At 51.1% G+C, this 26,508-nt stretch overlaps 1 protein-coding gene across 3 annotated transcripts in view; it reads right to left on the minus strand.

The window, feature by feature from the left end:
• The window catches only part of fgf12a (fibroblast growth factor 12a), a 423,417-nt gene that overhangs the window by 144,633 nt on the left and 252,276 nt on the right, over nucleotides 1–26,508 (minus strand). For all 3 annotated transcript variants that reach the window (XM_085989695.1, XM_085989694.1, XM_085989696.1), the window contains exons 2-3: nucleotides 15,979–16,089; nucleotides 5,136–5,239 (exon numbers count right to left, since the gene is read on the minus strand). In XM_085989695.1, the coding sequence (XP_085845821.1) occupies nucleotides 5,136–5,239; nucleotides 15,979–16,089 (215 nt within the window). The remainder of the gene's footprint in view (nucleotides 1–5,135; nucleotides 5,240–15,978; nucleotides 16,090–26,508) is intronic.

Below are 26,508 nucleotides of genomic sequence, written 5' to 3' on the forward strand. Positions count from 1 at the left end.
GATAAGATCGCCTCTCATTCTTCTGAACTCCAATGAGTAGAGTTGCAACCTACTCAACCTTTCCTCATATGTCAACCCCCTCATCTCCGGAATCAACCGAGTGAACCTTCTCTGAACCGCCTCGAGAGCAAGTATATCTTTTCTTAAATATGGAAACCAAAACTGCACGCAGTATTCCAGGTGTGGCCTCACCAATACCCTGTATAACTGCAGCAAGACTTCCCCGTTTTTATACTCCATCCCCCTTGCAATAAAAGCCAAGATTCCATTGGCCTTCCTGATCACCTGCTGCACCTGCATACTAACCTTCTGTGTTTCATGCACCAGGACCCCCAGATCCCTTTGTACTGTAGCACTTTGCAGTTTCTCTCCATTTAGATAATAACTTGCTCTTTGATTTTTTCTGCCAAAGTGCATAACCTCACACTTTCCAACATTATATTGTATCTGCCAAATCTCTGCCCACTCACTTAGCCTGTCTATGTCCTTTTGCAGGTTTTTTATGTCCTCCTCACTCACTGCTTTCCCTCCCATCTTTGTATCGTCGGCAAACTTGGATATGTTGCACTCGGTCCCTTCCTCCAAATCGTTAATATAGATTGTAAAGAGTTGGGGTCCCAGCACTGACCCCTGCGGAACACCACTAGTTACTGATTGCCAGCCCGAGAATGAACCATTTATCCCAACTCTTTGTTTTCTGTTAGTAAGCCAATCTTCCACCCATGCCAGTATATTACCCCCAATCCCATGATTTCTTATCTTGATCAGTAATCTTTTGTGTGGCACCTTGTCAAATGCCTTTTGGAAGTCCAAATACACTACATCCACTGGTTCCCCTTTATCCACCCTGTATGTTACATCCTCAAAGAATTCGAGCAAATTTGTCAAACATGACTTCCCCTTCATAAAACCATGCTGACTCTGTCCTATTAAATTATGTTTATCCAAATGCTCTGTTATTGTTTCCTTAATAATGGACTCCAACATTTTGCCAACCACAGACGTTAGGCTAACTGGTCTATAGTTTCCAGCTTTTTGTCTACTTCCCTTCTTAAATAAGGGTGTTACATTAGCAGTTTTCCAATATGCCGGGACCTTTCCTGAGTCCAGGGAGTTCTGGAAAATAATCACCAATGCATCCACAATCCCTACCGCCACTTCTCTCAAGACCCTAGGATGTAGGCCATCAGGTCCGGGGGATTTATCCGCCTTAAGTCACATTATTTTACGGAGTACCATCTCCTTAGTGATTTTAATCGTCTTTAGCTCCTCCCCCCCCATTGCCCCCTGTTTGTCCAGTGTTGGAATTGGACTACGAGTGTTTTACAATTGATCTGTAACCAGCATTACACAGAAAGTACAGCACAGAAACAGGCCATTCGGCCCAACTGGTCCGTGCCGGTGTTTATGCTCCACACGAGCCTCCTCCCACCCCTCTTCATCTCACCCCATCAACATAACCTTCTGTTCCTTTCTCCCTCATGTGTTTATCTATTGTCAGCTGTGGCTCAATGGGAAGCACACTCGCCTCTGTGTCAGAAGGTTGTGGGTACAAGTTCCACTCCAGAGACTTGAGCACATAAATCTGGGCCGACACTCCAGTGCAGTGCTGAGGGAGTGCTGCACTGTCGGATGTGCCGTCTTTCGGTTAAGATGCTAAACTGAGGCCCCGTCTGCCCTCTCGGGTGGACGTAAATGATCCCATGGCATTATTTTGAAGAAGAGCAGGGGAGTTATCCCCGGTGTCCTGGGGCCAATATTTATCCCTCAATCAATATAACAAAACAGATGATCTGGTCATTATCACATTGCTGTTTGTGGGAGCTTGCTCTGCGCAAATTGCCACCGCGTTTCCTACATTACAACAGCGACTACACTCCAAAAGTACTTCATTGGCTGTAAAGCGCTTTGGGACATCCGGTGGTCGTGAAAGGCGCTATATAAATGCAAGTATTTTTCTTTCCCCTTCAATGCATCTCTGCTATTCGCCTCAACCACTCCCTGTGGGAGCGAGTTCCACATTCTCACCGCTCTCTGGGTAAAGAAGTTTCTCCCGAATTCCCTATTGGATTTATTAGTGACTATCTTATATTGATGGCCCCTGGTTCTAGTCATGCCCACAAGTGGAAACATCTCTACGTCTACCCTATGAAACCTTTTTATAATCTTAAAGACCTCCCTCAGCCCCAGCAGTGTCTCCGAGATAGTCAGTGATTAGCAGGTGAGTGGGCAGCGAGATCTGCTCCCAGCTCTCAAGTGACAACGTTGCATGATATTTGTCAAAGTCTAGTCTATAAATTGCTAATGCGGAATATTCCACAGGCAGCAGGAACTGCAGCACCAGTGAGCAATTTCTATGTTGAAAATGCTTTCTGAGTAAATAGTTAATGAGGTGACATCTTCTGTAAAGGTTTCAAATGAACAGCCAAAGTCAGAGACCTGGTACTATTCTGTCCGGGCAGATAGAGCGACATTGGACACGAGACTGATACCATCAGAACCAATGCAAGTGCTCTTCCCCCTCACCCCCACACTCAACTTTCAAAGAACCACTAACAGGCAGCCCAGTCAAACCTAAAGTGCATGTAGATAATGTGAAATTCTTCTACACAACACAGGAGGAGGCCATTCGGCCCATCAGTCCTGTGCCAGCTCTCAAAGAGCTAGCCAATTAGTCCCACTCCACCCTGCTCTTTCCCCATAGCCCTGTAAATGTTTCCTGTTCAAGTATATATCCAATTCTCTTTTGAAAGTTACTATTGAATCTGCTTCCACCGACAGTCCTTTTAGGCAGCGCGTTCCAGATCATCATAAAATAAAAATTCCTCATCTTCCCCCCTCTGTTCTTTTTGTCAATTATCTTAAATCTGTCTCCTCTGGTTACCGACCTTCCTGCCACTGGAAACAGTTTCTCCCTATCTACTCGATCAAAGCCGGTCATCATTTTGAACACCTCTAGTAAATCTCCCGAGGCCTCCTTTGGCGCTGCACGATTCTATGATTCTCCCTTCACACCCCCGCCCTGCATGGACCTACTCCCGCAGAGACCTCCTCCCTCACCCTCACCCACCCACTCCTCCTCTCTCCATGGGGCCTGCTCCATTGATGACCTGCACACACACTTTGGGGAAGTGAAGAGAAAGTCAAAGAATAAGTTGCATAGTGGGAGTGAAAGAAATGAAGTTGTATTTTACAGCACTGTGTCAGGTCCACAAGACCTTCTGGGGCACTTCAAAGCCAATGGATTGCTCTTGAAGTGTAGTCACTGTTATGTAAGAAAAGACAGCAGTCAATTTGCGCACAGAAAGCTCCCACAAACAGCAATGAGGTGAAGGACCAGATCATCTGCTCTTGGTTGCCTTGGCTTGGATGCCAAGAGAACTCCCCATGCTCTGTCTCAAAATAGTGGCCGTGGGATCTTTCGCATCCACCTGAGAGGGCAGACTAATAACATATAGACAAAGATAATAATTCAGATCGATGACCTTTTGTCAGAACTAGTCCTTAAACTGATGAAGGATCATCGAGCTGAAACGTTAACGCTGCTTCTCTCTCCACAGATGCTGACTGACCTGCTGAGTATTTCCAGCATTTTCTGTTTTATACTAGGTTACTGTAATCCAGTTACCTGATCTCTCCCGGAGCAGTGGTGCAATTAGCCACAGGGCCCCCATTTCAGTGAGGGCTGGGGAAGTCAACAGGGTTCCTGCGCATGTACACGCACACACGTGTACACACACAGGTGCATGCGTATAAGAACATAAGAAATAGGAGCAGGAATAGGCCACTTGCCCCTCAAGCCTGCTCCGCCATTCAATAAGATCATGGCTGATCTTGGGCTCAAAGCCACTTCCCTGCCCGCTCCCCATAACCCTTCACTCCCTTATCTTGCAAAAATCTGTCTATCGCCACCTTAAATGTACTTCATAACCCAGCCTCCACGGCTCTCTGGGGCAGAGAATTCCACAGATTTACGACCCTCTGAGAGAAGAAATTCCTCCTCATCTCAGTTCTAAAAGCGCGTACACACACACACGCGACAGAATTGGGTTCAGCTATGATAACCACCCCTGGTGAAATAGCCTGGAGACACTCGCACATGAGGAATGGCCACCTGGCAGAGTCAGTGGAGGACAACAAGTGCCCGTGGAATCAACACCTTTAGGACAGGAAGGAGTTGGAGCAGAAATTGGTGCAAAAATAGAAAGAATAAACAAGTAACCAATTTAGCTTTCAGACCGAGCTGTTCAAACACTCGCTGGAGGCATTAGCACAAAAAATGAATTACAACAGTGTGAAACTGCTTATGGAGTCAGTAATCTAATGAGTATCTGTGAGGGTCACTAATACTGACTCTGGAAAAGCAGACAGATTGTGTTGTGAACCAGGTGCTAAACACCTATAAACAGACCTCGCACGGCTCTCAAAACAACCCACATACACATGCAGCAACATGCCAAGACAGAGTCAAGTGCAACACCCCCCCCCCCCCACCGCCTGTACTAGATAGAAAGCCATCTCGAACCATTTTATTCCACCACTAATTGAGGATGGAGGGGCGAGGGGCGGGGGGGGGGGGGGTGGAGGGAGATGGGGAAAGAAGGAACCATCGTCTTTAGTGGGGCTCGAACCCACAACCACTGAGCCACGGCCAGTGCCTACAAAGGCTAAGGGGGAAAGACCCAACCTGGCAGGAGGCCTGGGCAGCACCAAAGCCAATCCACTCAACTTCAAACATCAGCCCTCATCTGGGGCAGGGAAGAGAGAAGAGGTATGGTGCTGACAAGAGAGGTTCAGAAACTTTCGTTTGTTCAAAGCCTTTATTGCAAATAATAGTTACGATGATTAAGCTTTCTGAATTCAGAGTTCAACTTGATTATTGCCTCCATAAAATAAATTCACAAATTGAGCTGAACCTGACAAAACCCTTCCCAACTCATCAAATTGTTCATTGGTAACTGTCCCCGTCGGTCACCCGTAGGGCATGCCAGGTCTCCCCCAACCCCCCTCATCCTCACCCCCCAGAGCGGACGGTGAGCGGCCCAGGGTCTTGAACAGAGGGGTCCACAGCACAGGTTCGAGGCGTAATGCTACGTTATTTCTGAAGAGGGGGACAGTGAAGAGGCTGCACTCACCGAGTTGTAGAGGAGACCTTCCCCGTTCATGGCCACGTAGAGGCCAGACTTCACGCCTTGAATCGCCACCACCCGCAGTCCCACAGGAATCAGGTTGAACAAAGCTGGGAGAGAAAGAGTTGTTCACAACATCAACAAACTATAGTGTCTCAAATTCGCCATCAATCCAACCTTAGCTAATTACGAAAGTTAATGAGTGGACCGCCATCAATAAATACAAGGAATAACCTTCCTACTTTGAATGAAAGAAAAGAATGGACTTGTATTTCTACAGTGTCTCAGGACATTGCAAAGCGCTTTACAGCCAATGAAGTACTTTTTGAAGTGTGGGAAACGTGTCAGCCAATTTGCGCACAGCAAGCTCCCACAAACGGCAATTTAATCATCTGTTTTAGTGATGTTGATTGAGGGATAAATATTGGCCAGGATACCGGGATGAACTCACCTGCTCTTCTTCAAAATGGTGTCGTGGGTTCTTTTACATCCACCCGAGGGGGCAGACATGGCCTCGGTTTAACGTCTCATCTGAAATATGGCACCTCCGACCGTGCAGCGCTCCCTCAGTACTGCACTGGGAGTGTCAGCCTAGATTTTTGTGCACAAGTCTCTGGAGTGGGACTTGAACCCACAGCCTTCTGATTCGGAGGTGAGAGAGTGCTGCCCACTGAGCCACGGCTGAGATAAAGGAGAGACAGTAGAGGAGGATAGGCCAATCTACCATGGTGGACAAGAAGTGATACGTGCCATGGTTGCAGTCACAGGGGATGTCACTGATAGCTTTGACCAAGGTTATCTCAGTGCTGTGAGTAGGGTGGAAACTGGACTGAAGTGAAATTTGGAAGTGGTTAGCATGGAGCTAGGGAGTGACAATGCATTTAGAGACCTTAGAGGGAAGGGGAGGTTAGATACAGGAGTCAAGGGTAGGCTTTTGAGAAGGGAGATAATGACCGCAGCTTTGAACAAGAGGGGAGCAGTGAATGTGCAAAGGGAATCATTAACAATTTCAGCAAGATAAGGTCGTGGAGTAAAAATGTGGATGTGGAACAGATCGAGAGACCAGAAGGTGGGTCTCCTAGATGGTACATCTGGTTAAATAGGGGAGAAACTACAGAGGGACACGAGGTCAGACTGGGGAAAGGTTGAGGAGGCTTCAGGATGGTGGAGGGGGTGCATGAAGAGAAGAACACAGCAATGGTGGAGGGAGCTACATCGATAATCTTGATCTTTGAGAGAAAGGAATCCAGAAGTTCCTTGTACTTGGCGTTTAAAGGATCAGTTGGTTGTCCTTACCTTCCAGGATGATCCTGGAGTAGTACAATAGAACCTTAAAGCACAAAAAGAGGACATTTGGCCAATAGAGGAGGGTAACACAGTATTCCTCGAGATGGTCAAGATGAATTTGACTGAATGACCAGGTCAGTCGTGCAGCAGATGCCTTGATTCTGTGGCCCTCAACCTTGAGGTGGGACCTACACCAGCAGAGAGTGTGGGAGGAACAGCTGACTTTGGACCTCTGGTCCTCCAAGCTCGCCACCACTGGAGGGTTTTCCTCACCTCGTGTCTGGGTCTGTTGTAGACTCATTGAGAAGTTAGCATGGAGTTAGGGGGTGACAATGCATTCAGTGAGCTTAAAGGGAAGGGGAGGTTAGATACATGCAGTAGTGGGGAGGATACAAGAGTCAAGAGACTAATTGAACAAGGTTATGGTTATTGTTGAATTATGCAACGAACAGGAAGGTAGAGGGCGAACTGGATTGACTTTGGTCTTTTTACGTCCAGCAATTGCTATCTTCCGAATGGCAAAGGCAGATGAATAAGTGACTTGATGGGAATGCGCGTCAGAGATGGAACCAAGGGTGTTACTGAATAGGTAAAGGCAGGAGTGTCAAGTTGGGTAAGGGCCAGGAGGAGGAGGAGTTACGGGGAGCAGAAGGTGAGGATAGTGGGGTTGAAAATAGCCAGGGAGGTGTGGATGGTAAGGGAAATAAGGAGGTAACCAGAGATGGCCTGGCTAATGATTGTGAGCTGGGAGATGGAAAGGTGAAGGGGATCAGTGCGGAGGAGGGTGCGGAACCTTACCTCCAAGATGAGGCTGAGTGAGGGCAGGCGGTTGCTCAGTACAAAAGTTCCAAAGGGAGACCGCGGGGAAGAAATTACTGAAGAGTGCTAGACAACGTGAACTGTAAAGGAAAGGGGCAGGGTTGGAAATGGGTTGAGGTACGCAAACAGGGCTTAAGTGTTGGGGGGGGGGGGGGGGGAGAAGGCTAGCTGGGGCAGTCACGCAGCCAGCGGGGTACGGCGAGGCGTGTAGCTGGGGGGGTGGGAGTAGCTTCAGTGAGGGGGGTGGGGGGGAATCACCAGTCTGTGGAAGAAGCAGGACCGATGGGAAAGACAGCCTTTTCTTGTTACAGGAAACTCTCTGTTAACCAGCAAAATTCAGGAGTAGGTTCAGGTAAGTTTCACTTCATATTAGTGGCCGTTCCTGGATCTGTGGCCGTGTAACTGGGGCTCCTACGCTTGTTGCTAAGCAACAGGGACGCTTGGTCTGTGGCCGGAGTTCCTGCACATGTTGCTAAGCAACAGGGAAGCCTGGATTTGTTGCTGTGTACGGGGCTCTCGTACCTTTTAACTATACCTCTCTCTAATCCGGACTTTTGATAAACCGGCACCACGCCGGTCCCGTTGGTGCCGGATAATAAAGAGTTTCCTGTATTTGCTCGACCTGGTTAAGTAACCGGACCAGCAGTGCAGTTGGTGCGCGCGGTACGAGAGAGAGAGAGCGAGAAAAACAGGCTGCATTGATGCCATTCAGGAATCACCAGAAAACATCAAAAAAAAAAATCTTACTTTTGAACAAATTGGCTTTTAAATGAATTGCAAACACGTGTTCGAACTAACGTCTGGAAATTTCACACCTCTTGTGCACAGGCACGGACTGTCCCTGCAGCAATTAAATTCTGCCCAACTCCAATTAAAATTGGGGGTCAGAACCAGCCAAGCTGGATCCAACTGCATTCTGGGGGAAGCTGCTAATCAGTCCCGTCGTGGCCCCAAAACTTTAATTCTGATCCCCATTCTACTCTCAGAGTGAAACCAGTCGGCTTGTTGAGGAGATAAGCAGCAATAAATCTGCGCTGCCACGATGGAATCTTATCTGCGCTGGCCAGACATGCAGATACAAACCATTCTCCATCTCTTTAATTGCACAGATGATTAATGCCGTGGGCTTTGGAGCCAGTAGGTGAGTTAATCCAATTTTTTAAATAACAACATAAGATGCTGGAAAAACTCAGCAGGCCAGGCAACATCCGTGGAGAGAGAAATAGAGTCAACGTTTCAGGTCGAAACCCAAAGGGATGTTGCCTGGCCTGCTGAGTATTTCCAGCATTTTCTGTTGTTATTTCAGATTTCCAGCATCCGCAGTATTTTGCTATCGTAATCCAACTTTAAGCCGTCCACGTTTAAACAAAGCGGATTGCTGCCACCTCGCGTCCTATCCAACAGCGATCAGAAAAATCTGCCACCAGGAGGGGAAAAAAATGTAAATCAACTCATTAGAGCGGAGTGGAATGCCGCATAAATTCACACTTTTAGCGGCTTAGTAGAGAGAAAAATACATGTTTTTTTTAAGCTGAATGGTGCAAGGGCATGTCTGAAACTTGGCAGGCGCCGTTAGGTCTGCTGCAGCAGAATCTGCTCTGACATGCACCCTCTGCGTGGGCCCTGCACCCGGGAGCTTGACTCTGCAGCTGACTGTCCTGTGTCGGGCCAGGAGAGCTCGATGCTGCTCTGCGCAGATCCCCCGCACCAAACAGGAGCAGAATATTCAGTTCCCGCAGTCTCGGAGACAAATTGGCCCAGCAGCGTGGTGACAGCAGTGCCGCCATTCCGTGAGGAGTGCGTGGGCGTTCCGTTGTCGAAACTTCAGTGAGAACTGCTCTTCATCACAAAGGGAGCGGAGGCAATCACTTCCAGGCCTGGGAGAAGGATTCCAGGGAAACACAGAGAGCAGCACTGATCCTGTTCCAGCAGTTTTTATAAAACCGGGGAAACTGTGCTCATTACTGCAAATAAAAACAGAACTAAACCCGCGAGCAATTAAAGCTCCCTTTTCATTGTAATCCCCGGTTACATTTCCAGGTCCCAGGAATACTCCAAATGGTGTCTATTCGATGCAGAAACCCCCCCGCAACTGTGTATTGCTGCGGGCTCTATTATGTCCCCCTCTGCATGGTATAAATCAGCAACAATAAACAACATGCAGGGAATTAGATCTTTGTTGTGTACGGGTATTAAAAGATGACAGAACCAAGGCGGGTAGATGGAGTTAAGACACAGATCAGCCGTGATCTAATTAAATGGGGGAACAGGCTCGAGGGGCTGAATGGCCTCCTCCTGTTCCTGTGTTCCTACAGGTACGAGGGGAGGTAATGCCGGGGGGGGGGGGGGGGGGGCGGTGGTGAAGGGCTGATTTCACAACAATCAGAATTTTCAGCAATGTAAATGAGACTGCACTGACACAGGATCCTGGCAGTCAGAGCATCGTTCACACTCCGACAGACTTCATTCGTCGTCTTGTCAAGAATATATCTGTCACTGTCGGGAACAAATCCTCTCTCAAACCGTGATGGTGCTTCGGATCCAGAAATGAGGTCGAGATAAATAATGCAACTCATTAAGTTCCCCAGACAAACACCTTGATCCCATTATTCATACATAAGGGAAGGGTGTAACTAACTGGGACACTACAGAGCACTATAGCACAGAAAGACGCCATTCGGCCCATCGTGTCTATGCAGGCTCATTCCTAGAGCAATCCCAAACTAATCCCACTGCCCCGCCCTCTCCCCATAGCCCTATATCAATCCCAAACTAATCCCACTACCCCGCTCTCTCCCCATAGCCCTGTATCAATCCCAAACTAATCCCACTCTCTCCCCATAGCCCTGTATCAATCCCAAACTAAACCCACTGCCCCGCTCTCTCCCCATAGCCCTGCATCAATCCCAAACTAATCCCACTGCCTCGCTCTCTCCCCATAGCCCTGTATCAATCCCAAACTAATCCCACTGCCCTGCCTTCTCCCCATAGCCCTGTATCAATCCCAAACTAATCCCACTGCCTCGCTCTCTCCCCATAGCCCTGTATCAATCCCAAACTAATCCCACTGCCCCGCTCTCTCCCCATAGCACTGCATCAATCCCAAACTAATCCCACTGCCCCGCTCTCTCCCCGTAGCCCTGTATCAATCCCAAACTAATCCCACTGCCTCGCTCTCTCCCCGTAGCCCTGTATCAATCCCAAACTAATCCCACTGCCTCGCTCTCTCCCCATAGCCCTGTAGCAATCCCAAACTAATCCCACTGCCTCGCTCTCTCCCCATAGCCCTGTATCAATCCCAAACTAATCCCACTGCCCCACTCTCTCCCCATAGCCCTGTATCAATCCCAAACTAATCCCACTGCCCCGCCCTCTCCCCATAGCCCTGTATCAATCCCAAACTAATCCCACTGCCCCGCTCTCTCCCCATAGCCCTGTATCAATCCCAAACTAATCCCACTGCCCCGCCCTCTCCCCATAGCCCTGTATCAATCCCAAACTAATCCCACTGCCCCGCTCTCTCCCCATAGCCCTGTATCAATCCCAAACTAATCCCACTGCCCCACTCTCTCCCCATAGCCCTGCATCAATCCCAAACTAATCCCACTGCCCCGCGCTCTCCCCATAGCCCTGTATCAATCCCAAACTAATCCCACTGCCCCGCTCTCTCCCCATAGCCCTGTATCAATCCCAAACTAATCCCACTGCCCCGCCCTCTCCCCATAGCCCTGTATCAATCCCAAACTAATCCCACTGCTCCGCTCACTCCCCATAGCCCTGTATCAATCCCAAATTAATCCCACTGCCTCACTCTATCCCCATAGCCCTGTATCAATCCCAAACTAATCCCACTGCCCCGCTCTCTCCCCATAGCCCTGTATCAATCCCAAACTAATCCCACTGCCTCACTCTATCCCCATAGCCCTGTATCAATCCCAAACTAATCCCACTGCCCCGCCCTCTCCCCATAGCCCTGTATCAATCCCAAACTAATCCCACTGCCCCACTCTCCCCATAGCCCTGTATCAATCCCAAACTAATCCCACTGCCCCGCCCTCTCCCCATAGCCCTGTATCAATCCCAAACTAATCCCACTGCCCCGCCCTCTCCCCATAGCCCTGTATCAATCCCAAACTAATCCCACTGCCCCGCTCTCTCCCCATAGCCCTGTATCAATCCCAAACTAATCCCACTGCCTCACTCTATCCCCATAGCCCTGTATCAATCCCAAACTAATCCCACTGCCCCGCCCTCTCCCCATAGCCCTGTATCAATCCCAAACTAATCCCACTGCCCCACTCTCCCCATAGCCCTGTATCAATCCCAAACTAATCCCACTGCCCCGCCCTCTCCCCATAGCCCTGTATCAATCCCAAACTAATCCCACTGCCCCGCCCTCTCCCCATAGCCCTGTATCAATCCCAAACTAATCCCACTGCCCCGCCCTCTCCCCATAGCCCTGCATCAATCCCACACTAATCCCACTGCTCCGCTCACTCCCCATAGCCCTGTATCAATCCCAAACTAATCCCACTGCCTCACTCTATCCCCATAGCCCTGTATCTTTCTCTGCGACAAATGTTTATCCAATTTTCCCTGAAAAGATGCAACGATCTCTGCCTCAACCAGACAGAGCATTCCATGCTCTAACAACAGAGGAAATTCCCTCGTCATGCTGTTAAAACCCTTCATAATAATTATAGACACAATATCCGATCACAGTCATGGAGTGTTTCCAAAGGCAATTCCCCTGAGGAACAGCGGCACAAACAGAGGGGGTGGATCAAGTTGTTTTCTCACCGATGGTTTTTTAATTTATTCTCGCGATGTGGGCGTCACAGGCAAAGCCGGCGTTTATTGTCCACCCCTGGTTCCCCATTAGAACGTGGTTTGATCGTTCGGAGTTGCATCTAGGCCCAGACCGGGTAAGGACGGCAGGTTTCCTTCCCTCAACGACATTAGTGAACCGGTTGGGTTTCTAACGACAATCCGACAGGTTCACGGTCACTTTTACTGAATTCAAATTATCAACCTGCCACCGTGGGATTTAGGGCCCAGGCAGCTGAAGGCACGGCCGCCAGGGGTGAGGCGATAAAAAACGAGGATGCGCAAGAGGCCAGAATTGGAGGAGCGCAGCGATTTTGGCGGGGGGGGGGGGGGCGGGGGAGGTTGTAGGGCTGGAGGAGGTTCTAGAGATAGGGAGGGGGCGAGGAGGCCACGGAGGGATTTGAAAACATGGATGAGTATTTTAAAATCAAGGCATTGTCAGACCGGGAGCCAGTGTAGGTCAGCGAGCACAGGGGTGGTGGGTGAATAAGACTTGGTGCGAGTGAGGACATGGGCAGCAGAGTTTTGTAATGTATTATCACATCGTTTGTCACAGGGTTCAGTATGAGCATGCTCAGTTCACTCCGGCCTTGTAAAACAAGCACCTTGAGTAGCAACTCATGGTGTCTCTGTCCTTCATTTTTGCCGATGACGATGGGATCCCAAAGCCATTTTTAGGGATCATGGAAGGACACGGTGTTCAACCCTCGAGTGGACAAGTTTAAGGTGAATTTGTGACACCTAAACTGAATTTTGTGCGATGTTTTACCGTTAACGCTGATACAGAATCGTCTGTGCTTCGCCTTCGCGTGTATGTATACACAGCAACAGCGGCGCTGATTCTCACAGGTACACAGGTAGCGTGCTGAGTCTCTGTTAGACGGGATCGGGACAATCATGGCCGAACCTACGGGATACATCGGAAGCCTCAGCATGCATGACCGAGCTTGTGAACTATTCAGTTCTTACATTGAGCGGATGGAGATGTTTTTTTTAAGGCCAATAACATTATTGAGGCCAAAGGTGCAGATGAGAATGTTCAAGCTCAAAATAAAGTAATTCGTGAACGGAAAAAAGCAGATCGGCCCAGATGTCTACGGAACATTGACAAACAATGGGACAATGCATTACAAGTTTGGATGAGCTGAAGCTTACGGAGGGTGCAAGGTGGGAGGCTGGCCAGGGGAGCGTCGGAATAGTCGAGTCGTGGATGAGGGATTCGGCAGCGGATGAGCCGAGAGAGGCGCGGAGACGGGCGTTGTCACGGAGGTGGAAGTAGGCAGTCTTGGTGATGGGAGCGGAGGGGTGGGGGTGGGAAATCATCTCAGGCTCAAACAGAACAGCAAGGTTGCGAGCGGTCTAGTTCCCTCACAGGCAGCGGCCAGGGAGAGGGATGGAGTCGCTGGCTAAGGAACGGAGTTTGTCGGGGGGGGGGGGGGAATGGACCGAAGACAATGGCTTCCCAACATTTAGTAGGAGCACATTTCCGCTCATGTCGCACGAGCAACGTGACAAATCGGAGAGAGTGGTGGGGTCGAGAGAGTGATCGCTACACCTCCGCACTGTTTGCAGCAGCAACGATAGATGCTGAGAGCAGGACAGCCACTTGCTTTCTCGCAAACCAGGAGAAAACAGCTCAAACAAAAAAAAAACACGTACTTTAACAAGAGGAAGTCACACTCTGGGTGAAAATAAAAAGTGCAAATGATAAACTGCGTTAATTAAATATCGGAGCGTACTTTGACGCTGGTCAGATCAATGCTCACTGAAGGCAAATGTTTTAAAAAAATTAAAAGTTGTGTGAAAATAAATTTCTCCCCAGTCGGATGTGAAACAGAGTGGAACCATTTTACAGTTAGGCTGCGAGTACAAGAGTGTCAATTAAAAGAATCACGGTGTCGCGAGTGACTGATGAGCCGTAGCAGAGAATAAGGAAAAGAAAAAAACACTATTTATAACTATTTCTACAGCACCTTTCGCGACCTCAGGACATCCCAAAGCGCTTTACAGCCAATTAAATACTTTTTGAAGTGTAGTTGCTGTTGTAATGTAGGAAACACGGCAGCCAAAGTCCGCACAGCAAGCTCCCACAAACAGCAATGTGAGGATGACCAGATAATCGTTTTTTAGTGATTGGGTTGAAGGATAAATATTGGCCCCAGGACACTGGGGATAACCGCCTGCTCTTCTTCCAAATAGTGCCGTGGGATCTTTTACGTCCACCTGAGAGGGCAGACGGGGCCTCGGTTTAGAAGGCAGCAGAAGTGGATCAGTATTCGTAAAGGTCAGCACAGGCTCCTCGGAGTTAAAGGGATGCTTAACCCAATCACTGAGCGCCTCAATGGAGCTTGCCCTGCCCCTCCCCAATCACTGAGCAACACGGCCCCTCCCCCACCCCAGCCCCTCCCCCAATCACCGGGTAACGCAGCCCCTCCCCCAATCACCGAGCAACACGGCCCCTCCCCCAATCACCGAGCAACACGGCCCCTCCCCAATCACCGAGCAACACGGCCCCTCCCCCAATCACCGAGCAACACGGCCCCTCCCCAATCACCGAGCAACACGGCCCCTCCCCCAATCACCGGGTAACGCAGCCCCTCCCCCAATCACCAAGCAACACGGCCCCTCCCCCAATCACCGAGCAACACGGCCCCTCCCCAATCACCGAGCAACACGGCCCCTCCCCAATCACCGAGCAACACGGCCCCTCCCCCAATCACCGAGCAACACGGCCCCTCCCCAATCACCGAGCAACACGGCCCCTCCCCCAATCACCGGGTAATGCTGCCCCTCCCCCAATCACCGAGCAACACGTCCCCTCCCCCAATCACCGAGCAACACGTCCCCTCCCCCAATCACCGAGCAACACGTCCCCTCCCCCAATCACCGAGCAACACGTCCCCTCCCCCAATCACCGAGCAACACGGCCCCTCCCCCAATCACCGAGCAACACGGCCCCTCCCCCAATCACCGAGCAACACGGCCCCTCCCCCAATCACCGAGCAACACGGCCCCTCCCCCAATCACCTGCCCCTCCCCTAATCACCGGGTAACACGGCCCCCTCCCCCAATCACCGGGTAACGCGGCCCCTCCCCCAATCACCGGGTAACGCGGCCCCTCCCCCAATCACCGAGCAACATGGCCCCTCCCCCAATCACCGAGCAACACGGCCCCTCCCCCAATCACCGAGCAACATGGCCCCTCCCCCAATCACCGAGCAACACGGCCCCTCCCCCAATCACCGAGCAACACGACCCCGCCCCAATCACCGAGCAACACGACCCCTCCCCAATCACCGAGCAACACGACCCCTCCCCCAATCACCGAGCAACACGACCCCTCCCCAATCACCGAGCAACACGACCCCTCCCCCAATCACCGAGCAACACGACCCCTCCCCCAATCACCGAGCAACACGACCCCTCCCCCAATCACCGAGCAACACGGCCCCTCCCCCAATCACCGAGCAACACGGCCCCTCCCCAATCACCTGCCCCTCCCCCAATCACCGAGCAACGCGGCCCCTCCCCCAATCACCGAGCAACATGGCAGCTCCCCCAATCACCGAGTAACGCTGCCCCTCCCCCAATCACCGAGCAACATGGCCCCTCCCCCAAACCTGGCCCCTCCCCCAATCACCGGGTAACACGGCCCCTCCCCCAATCACCGGGTAACGCTGCCCCTCCCCCAATCACCGGGTAACACAGCCCCTCCCCCAATCACCGAGTAACGCTGCCCCTCCCCCGTCTTTCAGCCAGCGAGTGATGTAACCGAGTCGGTCTCCCCTGCCGCTTGCGCCCGACACGCGCCGAATGCCCGGGAGCAGCGACATCACGGGCGCTCCCTGGGCCCGCCGCCAAGCCAGTACGCGGAGCCGGTGGGAGCGTGACGGGAGGGGGGGTCTCGTTGACTTACTGTAATTACTGTTCTCGTCCTTCGTCCCGTCGATGGTGCCATCGGGCTGCATCTGTAGATAGAAGCCCTGCTGGCTGAATAACCTCGTCACTATACCTTTCAGCTGGGGGTCTGCGGCAAAGGGAAGAGAGGGAAAAAAATAACATTTCTAGAATCATACCGCACAGAAGGAGGCCATTCGGCCCATCGTGCCTGTGCCGGCTCTTTGAAAGAGCTCTCCAATTAGACCCACTCCCCCCTGCTCTTTCCCCACAGCCCTGCAAACTTTTCCTTTTCAACTATTTATCCAATTCCCTTTTGAAAGTTACTGTTGAATCTGCTTCCAGCACCATTTCAGCCAACGCGTTCCAGATCAGTAAGGAGATCAATCTTCGATTCCTGGAGGGAACGGCCACCCGATCCTCCCCTCCCCCATGGTCAGCCCGATCCTGTTGGCACTTACCGTCTGGGTTCACACGTGAAGAGAGGGTGGGTGGATGGGGAGGTCGTGGAGCAGGGCCGGGCACCATGAACCCCACAGGGTATATCCCTCTCATCCACACGCGCTCCTCTCCCTCACCAGGCTCCTCCTACCGTACCCGGCTCCAGCCTCCAGGCATCCTTCACCCGGAATCAGGTCTGCCCGTGAGCGCCACGCACTCACCCAGATACGAGACCACGATGGACCAGAAAAGACCAGCTTGTCCATCAGGCCTGTCCCACACCGTCAGGTGAACTTAAGCCACACCAGGAACCCCATCAACACCCACCCCCCAATAAATTCAAAGAGTTTTGAATCACTTCATTGAAATTCACTCTATATTTCTGCTTTTTTATTTAAATGCAAAGTTGGAAACTCTAAAGTTGGATTAATGGATCCTCATCGCATCCCTCAGAAACATCGCAAAGCGCATGGCTGAGAATTTCCCCACCCTTCACCTGAAGCTCCGGCTGATCTTGGGGACACGGTTGCCAGTTACACTCCTCAAACCCTCCGCTCACCCAATTCAGGAACAGGAACCGCAGGATTTGAACAACGTGGCGCCGTGATTGGCCGCTGGGACTGCCTCAGGGTCCCCCCACAGCCCTTCTCCACAGTGCCAGAGGGGCAATTTACACCAAGAAACACTCCAAGGTTAAAAGACGAATAGGGTTGAACGGGGCTGAGCTAACAGCACCTACCCACCCGAGGATGGGCGAAATCTGCTGCAAAGGGACATTCAGAACATTCCAGGTCTGAAAAATGGATCGTATGAGCTGGAAAATCAAATAAAATCCCACATTGCTGGAAGGACACAGCAAGTCAGTCAGTGCCTGAATGAGAAAAGATTGCTTCAACCGAGGAGATCTCATCCTTCTGGCCCCCTACCGCCCCCACCCACCCACCAAACCATCCAGTGGACTTTGGCAAACGAGTCCAGCCTCCCGGCTTCAATTACTGGTCCCAGTCAACCCGCTCAGTCTGTGGATCAGCCTCGGTCAAGGAGGCAAAAAGGCCAGTTTCACATGTTTCAATTTCCGATGAAGGGTTGCACCTCAAAACTTTGCTCTTTCTGGAGCCGATCAACCCGCTGGGCATTCCCGCCACACACCCCAACCCCAGGATGTTCCGGGTTTTATTTCAATGCTCTGGGTTCCTGCGATCAGGAAGCAGCTCACGCCTGCTCCCCACCCCCTCCCCCCCTCCCCCTCCTCCCCACCAAATCTCCAGAATGCACTGGACTGGCAACCCCCGCAGATTTGACCAAACTACAGACAGGAGGACGAGGAACAGAACGTTTAGTCTCTCAGTTCTGGTGGAGCTATGTATTTACTCAACGGGAATTGGGAAAAAAAATCACATTACACACGGGAGCATTACACAACAATCCTGAAATATTCCAGCACCATTCACCCAGGCTCACAGGTGTCACTAACACCACCCACCGCTCCATGGAGAATGCACACTCCAACCAGTTTAAATTGCTTCCATTTATCCGCAGTGACCATCACCATTCCTTGGAATTTATGCCCCAAATTATTGAATGGGAGCTCCAGATGTATTTATCTATCGCAAAGGGTACAACGAGGCAGTGTTGTCACTAGGCTTATTTAGCGTATTGGTACCAATATTGTTAACCAATATTGGTAACAATATTGTACCAATAAAGTTTTGAAGAAGGGTCCAACCCGAAACGTCAACTCAAATTTCTCTCCACGGATGTTGCCTGACCTGCTGAGTTTTTCCAGCATTTTCTGTTGTTATTGTGGTAATACACTTTGTTATAAAGCTCATCGTTCATCAAGAAACTACTCGTGAAATAACGCTGGACGGCCAGCTGGTGGCGCCGTGCAAGGAGTATAAATACTCGGGTGTCGGCCCCAGCTTGTCAGGGACATTTTGTAGGACAAGGAACTAGTGAAGTGCAACTAGACCTCCATGTTCTGAAACAAGTTGATTAAAGCCTTGCTTTATGCGCAAACCAAGGGTGTAGTGAGTTTTATTACGTCACGCTTCCTGCACTGCGCTCTTCTGAACATCACTCCCCAGGGGCACTATTCGAAGAAGAGCTTCAAACACGGCACTCCTCCTTCTGCAACCCACTCCAGGCATCCTTCACCTGAGTCAGGTTTGCCTGTGAGCACCATGCGCTCACCGAGATACCAGACCCGATGGACCAGAAAAGTCCAGCTGGTCCATCAAGCCTGTCCCACACTGTAAGGTGAACTTAATGCGCACCGAGTCTCTCCCAGGATGTCCTCATTTCAGCACGTTGACTAGAGCTGTACACAGCAAAGCAAGTGGCGGGAAATTCCAACACTTAATGCTGGTGTTCAGAGGGCTTTGGGTGTCCTTTTACACAAATCGCAGAAAGTTAACATGCAGGTACAGCAAGCAATTAGGAAGGCATGATCGAGCGTGGTCAAAGCTTCGATGCTGGCCTGAGCGAGAACACAGACGTTGGTGCACCTATCCTGCCAATGGATTTGCAGGATCTTGCGGAGGCAGCATTGGTGGTACCTCTCCAGTGCTTTAAGGTGCCTGCTTTACATGGCCCATGTCTCTGAAGCATACAGCAGGGTGGGTATCACTATTGCTCTGTGGACCATGAGCTTAGTGGTGGGTTTGAGGTCCTGGTCTTCAAACACTCTCTTCCTCAGGCGACCGAAGGCTGCACTGGCACACTGAAGGCGGTGTTGGACTTCGTCATCGACGTCTGCCCTTGTTGACAGTAGGCTCCCGAGGTATGGAGAGTGGTCCACGTTGTCCAAGGCCTCGTCGTGGATTTTGATAATCGGGGGGCAGTACTGTGTGGCGGAGGCAGGTTGGTAAAGGACCTTTGTCTTATGGATGTTTAGTGTAAGGCCCATGCTCTCGTACGCTTCGGTGAAGGTGTTGACGATGGTTTGGAGTTCGACCTCCGAGTGTGCGCAGATGCAAGCGTCGTCTGCATACTGTAATTCGATGACAGAGGATGGGACGACCTTGGATCTGGACTGGAAGCGACGGAGGTTGAACAGTTTCCCGTTTGTTCTGTAGATTAGCTCCACTCCAGCGGGGAGCTTACTGAGGGTAAGATGGAGCATTGCAGCCAGGAAGATCAAGAAGAGCGTTGGTGCGATGACACAGCCTTGCTTGACCCTGGCCTGTACGTGAATTGGGTCTGTGGTGGGTCCGTTGGTCAGGATCACGGCTTGCATGTCGTCATGAAGCAGGCGGAGGATGGTGACAAACTTGAGGGCAGCCGAATTTGAGGGGGACACTCCATAATCCCTCATGGTTGACTGTGTCAAAGGCCATTATGAGGTCAAAGAAGGCCATGTACAGTGGTCGGTGCTGTTCCCTGCATTTCTCTTGTAGTTGACGCGCGGTGAAGATCATGTCTATTGTGCCCCTTAGTGGGCGGAATCTGCATTGCGACTCTGGGAGGAGCTCTTCAGCCACTGGGAGAAGGCGATTGAGGAGGATTCTTGCGATGACTTTCCCTGCGGCAGACAGCAGGGAGACTCCTCTGTAATTACCGCAATCGGACTTGTCACCTTTCTTGAAGATGGTCACGATTACGGCGTCTCCGAGATCCCCTGGCATGCTCTCCCCCTTCCAAAGTTGGAGTACAAGAGTAAGGAAGTCTTGCTGCAATTATATAAGGCTTCAGTGAAACCACACCTGGAGCATTGTGCACAGTTTTGGACTCTTTACCTAAGGTAGGATATACTTGCCTTAGAGGGGGGTGCAATAAAGGTTCACTAGACCAATTCCTGGGGTGAGAGGGTTGTCCTATGAGGAGAGATTGTGTAGAATGGGCCGATACTCTCTGGAGTTTAGAAGAATGAGAGGTGATCTCATTGAAACATAAGATTCTGAAGGGGGTTGACAGGGTAGATGCTGAGAGGTTGTTTCCCCTGGCTGGAGAGTCCAGAACCAGGGGTCACAATCTCAGGATAAGGGGTCGGCCATTTAGGAATGAGATGAGGAGGAATTTCTTCACTCAGAGGGTGGTGAATCTTTGGAATTCTCTGCTCCAGAGGGCTGTGGAGGTTCAGTCGTTGAGTATATTCAAGACGGAGATCGATAGATTTTTGGGATACTAAGGGAATCGAGGGACATGGGGATGGGCAGGAAAGTGTAGTTGAGGTCGAAGATCATAGTGAATGATCTTATTGAATGGCGGAGCAGGCTCGAGGGGCCGAATGGCTGACTCCTGCTCCCAATTCTTATGTTCTTGCTAGAACTCCCCGGTTACAGGCCTGCTATCATCCCAGTGTCCCTCCAAACACAACCCACCTTTGAAAGGACACGAGTTATAAACAGTACTGCTGGCAGGGCGGAGTGGGCTCAGAATGCAAGCGGGCAGAGTACGGACACACCCGCTGTTACGCTATACTGAAATCCTAGTGCCGTGCTGCCCAATACGTTAGCCAGTAGCCACGTGTGACTAATTGGGAATCCCGATGTGGCGAATTGCATTAGTAAATAAAATATGACAGACACCGTCGTTGCTCCTGTGATCTCAATACTCATATTTGCACGGTGTGTGAACTGGAACCTTTCTGTGGGTTTGTTGGTTAAAGGGGGAGAGGAAAAGCTGAGCGAGCGAGTGTTTTTCGAGCGTTGCGAGAGCTTCACTTCCTCGGTTACTGAATGTTGGTAGACGCTTGTTCAGTAAATCTACACACGTGAATTGTATTGTGTGTGTGTGAGAAATGGTTCCTACTGAAATTAGGCCATGTGGCTAAAAGAATGTCGCTGCTCCTGGGCCTGACCAAGGTGGCCATTAACAGGTCCAGGCAACGAGCGGTCGAGGGGAGGGTCAGTCGGCCCGACTGCCTGCCTCTTTTCCGCAGCTATGTTCACGCCCGGGTGCCCCTGGAGATGAAGCACGCGGTGTCCACCAGCACGCTTGAGGCCTTCCGCGACTGGTGGGCACGGGGAGCACTACAGTGCTTCATCACCATCCCACCCCCACCACCACCCCCCCCCCCGCCAAATCAAAATTTAATTGAATTTGTTAAGGTTCCTTTACAAGTTCTTTTGTTTAATTTACCGTTTATGGGTTGTGCCCCTTTAAAAGGGGGCACTGTCCAACTCTCAAATTGGTAATTTGCAGAAACAACAGGAAGTAAGAGAGTGTCGCCGTAGCAACACTTGGGGCTAGTGAAGGGGTTCCTATTGGACGCCGTTGACCGAGTGACAACACTGCATGAGGTCTTCCTGTGCTGAGGCTGGATGTTAACTGACGGGCGCTCTTTTATCCGACAGCCACAGAAGAGATGCTGGATGGGCAGAGCGTGGCAGCTGGGAGTGCCGGTTTCTGCAGCAATCCCACCGGTCAGCCTCACTCACTCACTCGCGCACTCACTCACTCACTCAACCCTGTGCGACGGCCCACTTCCAACCGCACCGCCAGTCCCCCCCCCCCCCCCAACCCCAGGAAACCCCGATATGCACTCCGTTAGAAGCAAGGACTGTCCACTCACCTGTACAAACTGCTCACCATGATGGGACATCAATTTGGAACAAAGAAAAAGAGATGCATGGCATTAGAAAACTTTTCACATTTTCGGTTTTTTTTTTAAAAAAGAAACTTTAAAAAAAAAAGAGAGAATAGAACAGTGTCCGTCGCCGGGAGCAGACGCCAATCAGTTCACAGAATCAGAGGTTTACGGCACAGAAGGGCGCTATTCGGCCCAGTGTGTCTGTGCCGGTCGACAAAGAGCTCTCCAGCCTAATCCCACTTTCCAGCTCTTGGTCCGTAGCCCTGTAGTTTACGGCACTTCAAGTGCATATCCAAGCACTTTTTAAATGCGATGAGGGTTTCTGCCTCTACCACCCTTTCAGGCAGTGAGTTCCAGACCCCCACCACCCTCTGGGTGAAAAAAGTTCTCCTCAACGCCCCTCTAATCATTCCACCAATTACTTTAAATCTATGCCCCCCTTGTTATTGACCTCTCTGCTAAGGGAGAAACACTTTGCCCGCGGTGAGCTCCCTCCATCTGAGTTCTGGCACCAGGGGGCAGGGGCGGGAGCGACTGCGCTGAGCAGTCACCGCGAGCACAATCTTCATTTCCCAGTGGCGATCTGTCGGCACGACCAGATACTGGACGCGCGGACATACAAAGTTGACGGGGCAGGAAAAGACCAGCTGGTCCATCAAGCCTGCCCCACACCTCATGATGGCCAGAACATCGTGACTGAACAACTCCCTCCTGATCTCCCACCCCATACTGGGAGAAGCCAAAAAAAGAAAACAGAGGAAAAAGCTTTTTTTTTTTTTTTTGTTAACACTGATCGGAATCTGTGTCTCGTACGCACAGATTATTATTATTTTTTTTAAACACACAGACAGACACACAAACACAAAAACACAAGCACCAACACACCGCTGAATGTGGCTGCACAGATCCCCCAAAGATGGTCCCCGTTGGCTAAGCAATGCAGGAGGTACAGCATCATCTGAACTCAAGTGCAACAACAGCACATCTTGGAACAGTTTGCAAGCAAAATATATAGACAAATTAGCTTCACTCAAAGAGAATAGTCGACAAAGCAGAGGAACACGGCAGTGGTGGAATAATCAAGGAAGAGAAGGGAAGGATATTTCTCACACATCAATCCCACATACCGCCTTCACACTACATCCCTCAATGTGCCTCTCTCCATAATTACATTTAATTGTCCTTTGAGTCCATTTAGACTGTCTGGCCAGTAGCCTCCAGAATAACTTATTCCATGATTCACTCTCGCTGCCATTACCAGAATCCACAAATTACCCGCTCTTCATAATTACAACTGCTCGAGTCAACAGCCACCAAAAGCTCTTCTGACTGTTCCAGTGCTGGCAGCAATGTGCACACGCTGGCTAAATCTTCCCCCAATTGTTCCCCTGGGCAGGGACCAAAGGGGACGATGCCTCCATCTACAAAGAACACATCCATCTAGTTTACAACTTTCACAAGAAAAGAGAACAACCTTAGTCTTGGTTCTTGGGTCAGTTCCCACTGCCCACTCCTTCAATGATCTTCTCCCCCTGCCCACTCCACCAATGATCTTCTCCCACTGCCCACTCCACCAATGATCTTCTCCCCCTGCCCACTCCTCCAACGATCTTCTCCCACTGCCCACTCCACCAACGATCTTCTCCCCCTGCCCACTCCTCCAACGATCTTCTCCCACTGCCCACTCCACCAACGATCTTCTCCCCCTGCCCACTCCTCCAACGATCTTCTCCCACTGCCCACTCCACCAACGATCTTCTCCCACTGCCCACTTCTCCAACGATCTTCTCCCACTGCCCACTCCTCCAACGATCTTCTCCCACTGCCCACTCCACCAATGATCTTCTCCCACTGCCCACTCCACCAATGATCTTCTCCCACTGCCCACTCCACCAATGATCTTCTCCCCCTGCCCACTCCTCCAACGATCTTCTCCCACTGCCCACTCCACCAACGATCTTCTCCCCCTGCCCACTCCTCCAACGATCTTCTCCCACTGCCCACTCCACCAACGATCTTCTCCCCCTGCCCACTCCTCCAACGATCTTCTCCCACTGCCCACTCCACCAACGATCTTCTCCCACTGCCCACTCCTCCAACGATCTTCTCCCACTGCCCACTCCTCCAACGATCTTCTCCCACTGCCCACTCCTCCAATGATCTTCTCCCCCTGCCCACTCCTCCAACGATCTTCTCCCTCTGCCCACTCCTCCAACGATCTTCTCCCCCTGCCCACTCCTCCAACGATCTTCTCCCACTGCCCACTCCTCCAATGATCTTCTCCCACGGCCCACTCCTCCAACGATCTTCTCCCACTGCCCACTCCTCCAACGATCTTCTCCCACTGCCCACTCCTCCAACGATCTTCTCCCCCTGCCCACTCCTCCAATGATCTTCTCCCACTGCCCACTCCTCCAATGATCTTCTCCCACTGCCCACTCCTCCAATGATCTTCTCCCCCTGCCCACTCCTCCAACGATCTTCTCCCCCTGCCCACTCCTCCAATGATCTTCTCCCACTGCCCACTCTTGCAACGATCTTCTCCCACTGCCCACTCCTCCAACGATCTTCTCCCACTGCCCACTCTTCCAATGATCTTCTCCCCCTGCCCACTCTTCCAATGATCTTCTCCCACTGCCCACTCCTCCAATGATCTTCTCCCACTGCCCACTCTTCCAATGATCTTCTCCCCCTGCCCACTCTTCCAATGATCTTCTCCCCCCTGCCCACTCTTCCAATGATCTTCTCCCCCTGCCCACTCCTCCAACGATCTTCTCCCACTGCCCACTCCTCCAACGATCTTCTCCCCCTGCCCACTCCTCCAACGATCTTCTCCCACTGCCCACTCCTCCAACGATCTTCTCCCCCTGCCCACTCCTCCAATGATCTTCTCCCCCCGCCCACTCCTCCAATGATCTTCTCCCCCCGCCCACTCCACCAACGATCTTCTCCCCTTGCCCACTCCTCCAACGATCTTCTCCCCCTGCCCACTCTTCCAATTATCTTCTCCCCTTGCCCACTCCTCCAATGATCTTCTCCCCCTGCCCACTCCACCAATGATCTTCTCCCCTTGCCCACTCCTCCAATGATCTTCTCCCCCTGCCCACTCCACCAACGATCTTCTCCCCCTGCCCACTCCTCCAACGATCTTCTCCCCCTGCCCACTCCTCCAACGATCTTCTCCCCCTGCCCACTCCACCAACGATCTTCTCCCCCTGCCCACTCCACCAATGATCTTCTCCCCCTGCCCACTCCTCCAACGATCTTCTCCCCCTGCCCACTCCTCCAATGATCTTCTCCCCCTGCCCACTCCTCCAACGATCTTCTCCCCTTGCCCACTCCTCCAACGATCTTCTCCCCCTGCCCACTCCTCCAACGATCTTCTCCCCCTGCCCACTCCTCCAACGATCTTCTCCCACTGCCCACTCCTCCAATTATCTTCTCCCCCTGCCCACTCCTCCAATTATCTTCTCCCCCTGCCCACTCCTCCAACGATCTTCTCCCCCTGCCCACTCCTCCAATGATCATCTCCCCCTGCCCACTCTTCGGACGATCTTCTCCCCTTGCCCACTCCTCTAACAATCTTCTCCCACTCATCCAATGATCTTCCTCAATTGTGCCTTTGAGTTCTCATCACTCGTCAAACATCTGTAGCTCTCTCTGTCGTGTTAATCAGGATCCTTGATTTGCTTTCCCTGACTGTATCTACACTATTTCATCTTCGATTATACTGTTGCATACTTTTTCAAACTCGCACCGTTTAGCAATACATTGGATCTGCCCGATGTTCGTCAATGCTTTTGATTAATCCTTGTAATCGCTTATAATACATTCGGTCATAACCCACAATAGGTTCCAGAACACTTTCCAAGCTTATCCCTTTGTTCCTCTATAAGTGCAAACATATTGAGAACTTCTAAAGTATCTTCACCAATGACACAGAATCATAGAATGGTTACAGCCCAGGCCGGCTCTCAGCTAGTTCCATCCCCCGCCCTTTCCCCGTATCCCTGCAAATTTTTTCCCTGCAGGTACTTATCCAATTCCCTTTTGAAAGCCACGATTGAATCTGCCTCCACCACCCTCTCAGGCAGCGCATTCCAGATCCTAACCACTCGCTGCGTAAAAGAGTTTTTCCTCATATCGCCTTTGGTTCTTCTGCCAATCACCTTAAATCTGTGTCCTCTGGTTCTCGACCCTTCCGCCAATGGGAACAGTTTCTCTCTATCTACTCTGTCCAGACCCCTCATGATTTTGAACACCTCTATCAAATCTCCTCTCAACCTTCTCTGCTCTAAGGAGAACAACCTCAGCTTCTCCAGTCTATCCACATAACTAAAGTTCCTCATCCCTGGAACCATTCTTGTAAATCTTTTCTGCACCTTCTCTAAGGCCTTCACATCCTAGGCTATACGGCCCCTCGACCCTGCTCCACCAGTCAATAAGATCATGGCTGATCTTCGACCTTACCTCCCCGCCCGATCTCCATATCCATTGATTCCCTTGAGTCCAAACATCTAGCTCAGCCTTGAATATACTCAAAGACTCAGCATTCACAGCCCTCTGGGGCAGAAA

This window comes from Somniosus microcephalus, chromosome 6, assembly GCF_052327205.1.
Source record: "Somniosus microcephalus isolate GS21.2 chromosome 6, FLI_Smic_1.0, whole genome shotgun sequence".
In the NCBI taxonomy this organism is placed as follows: domain Eukaryota; kingdom Metazoa; phylum Chordata; class Chondrichthyes; order Squaliformes; family Somniosidae; genus Somniosus; species Somniosus microcephalus.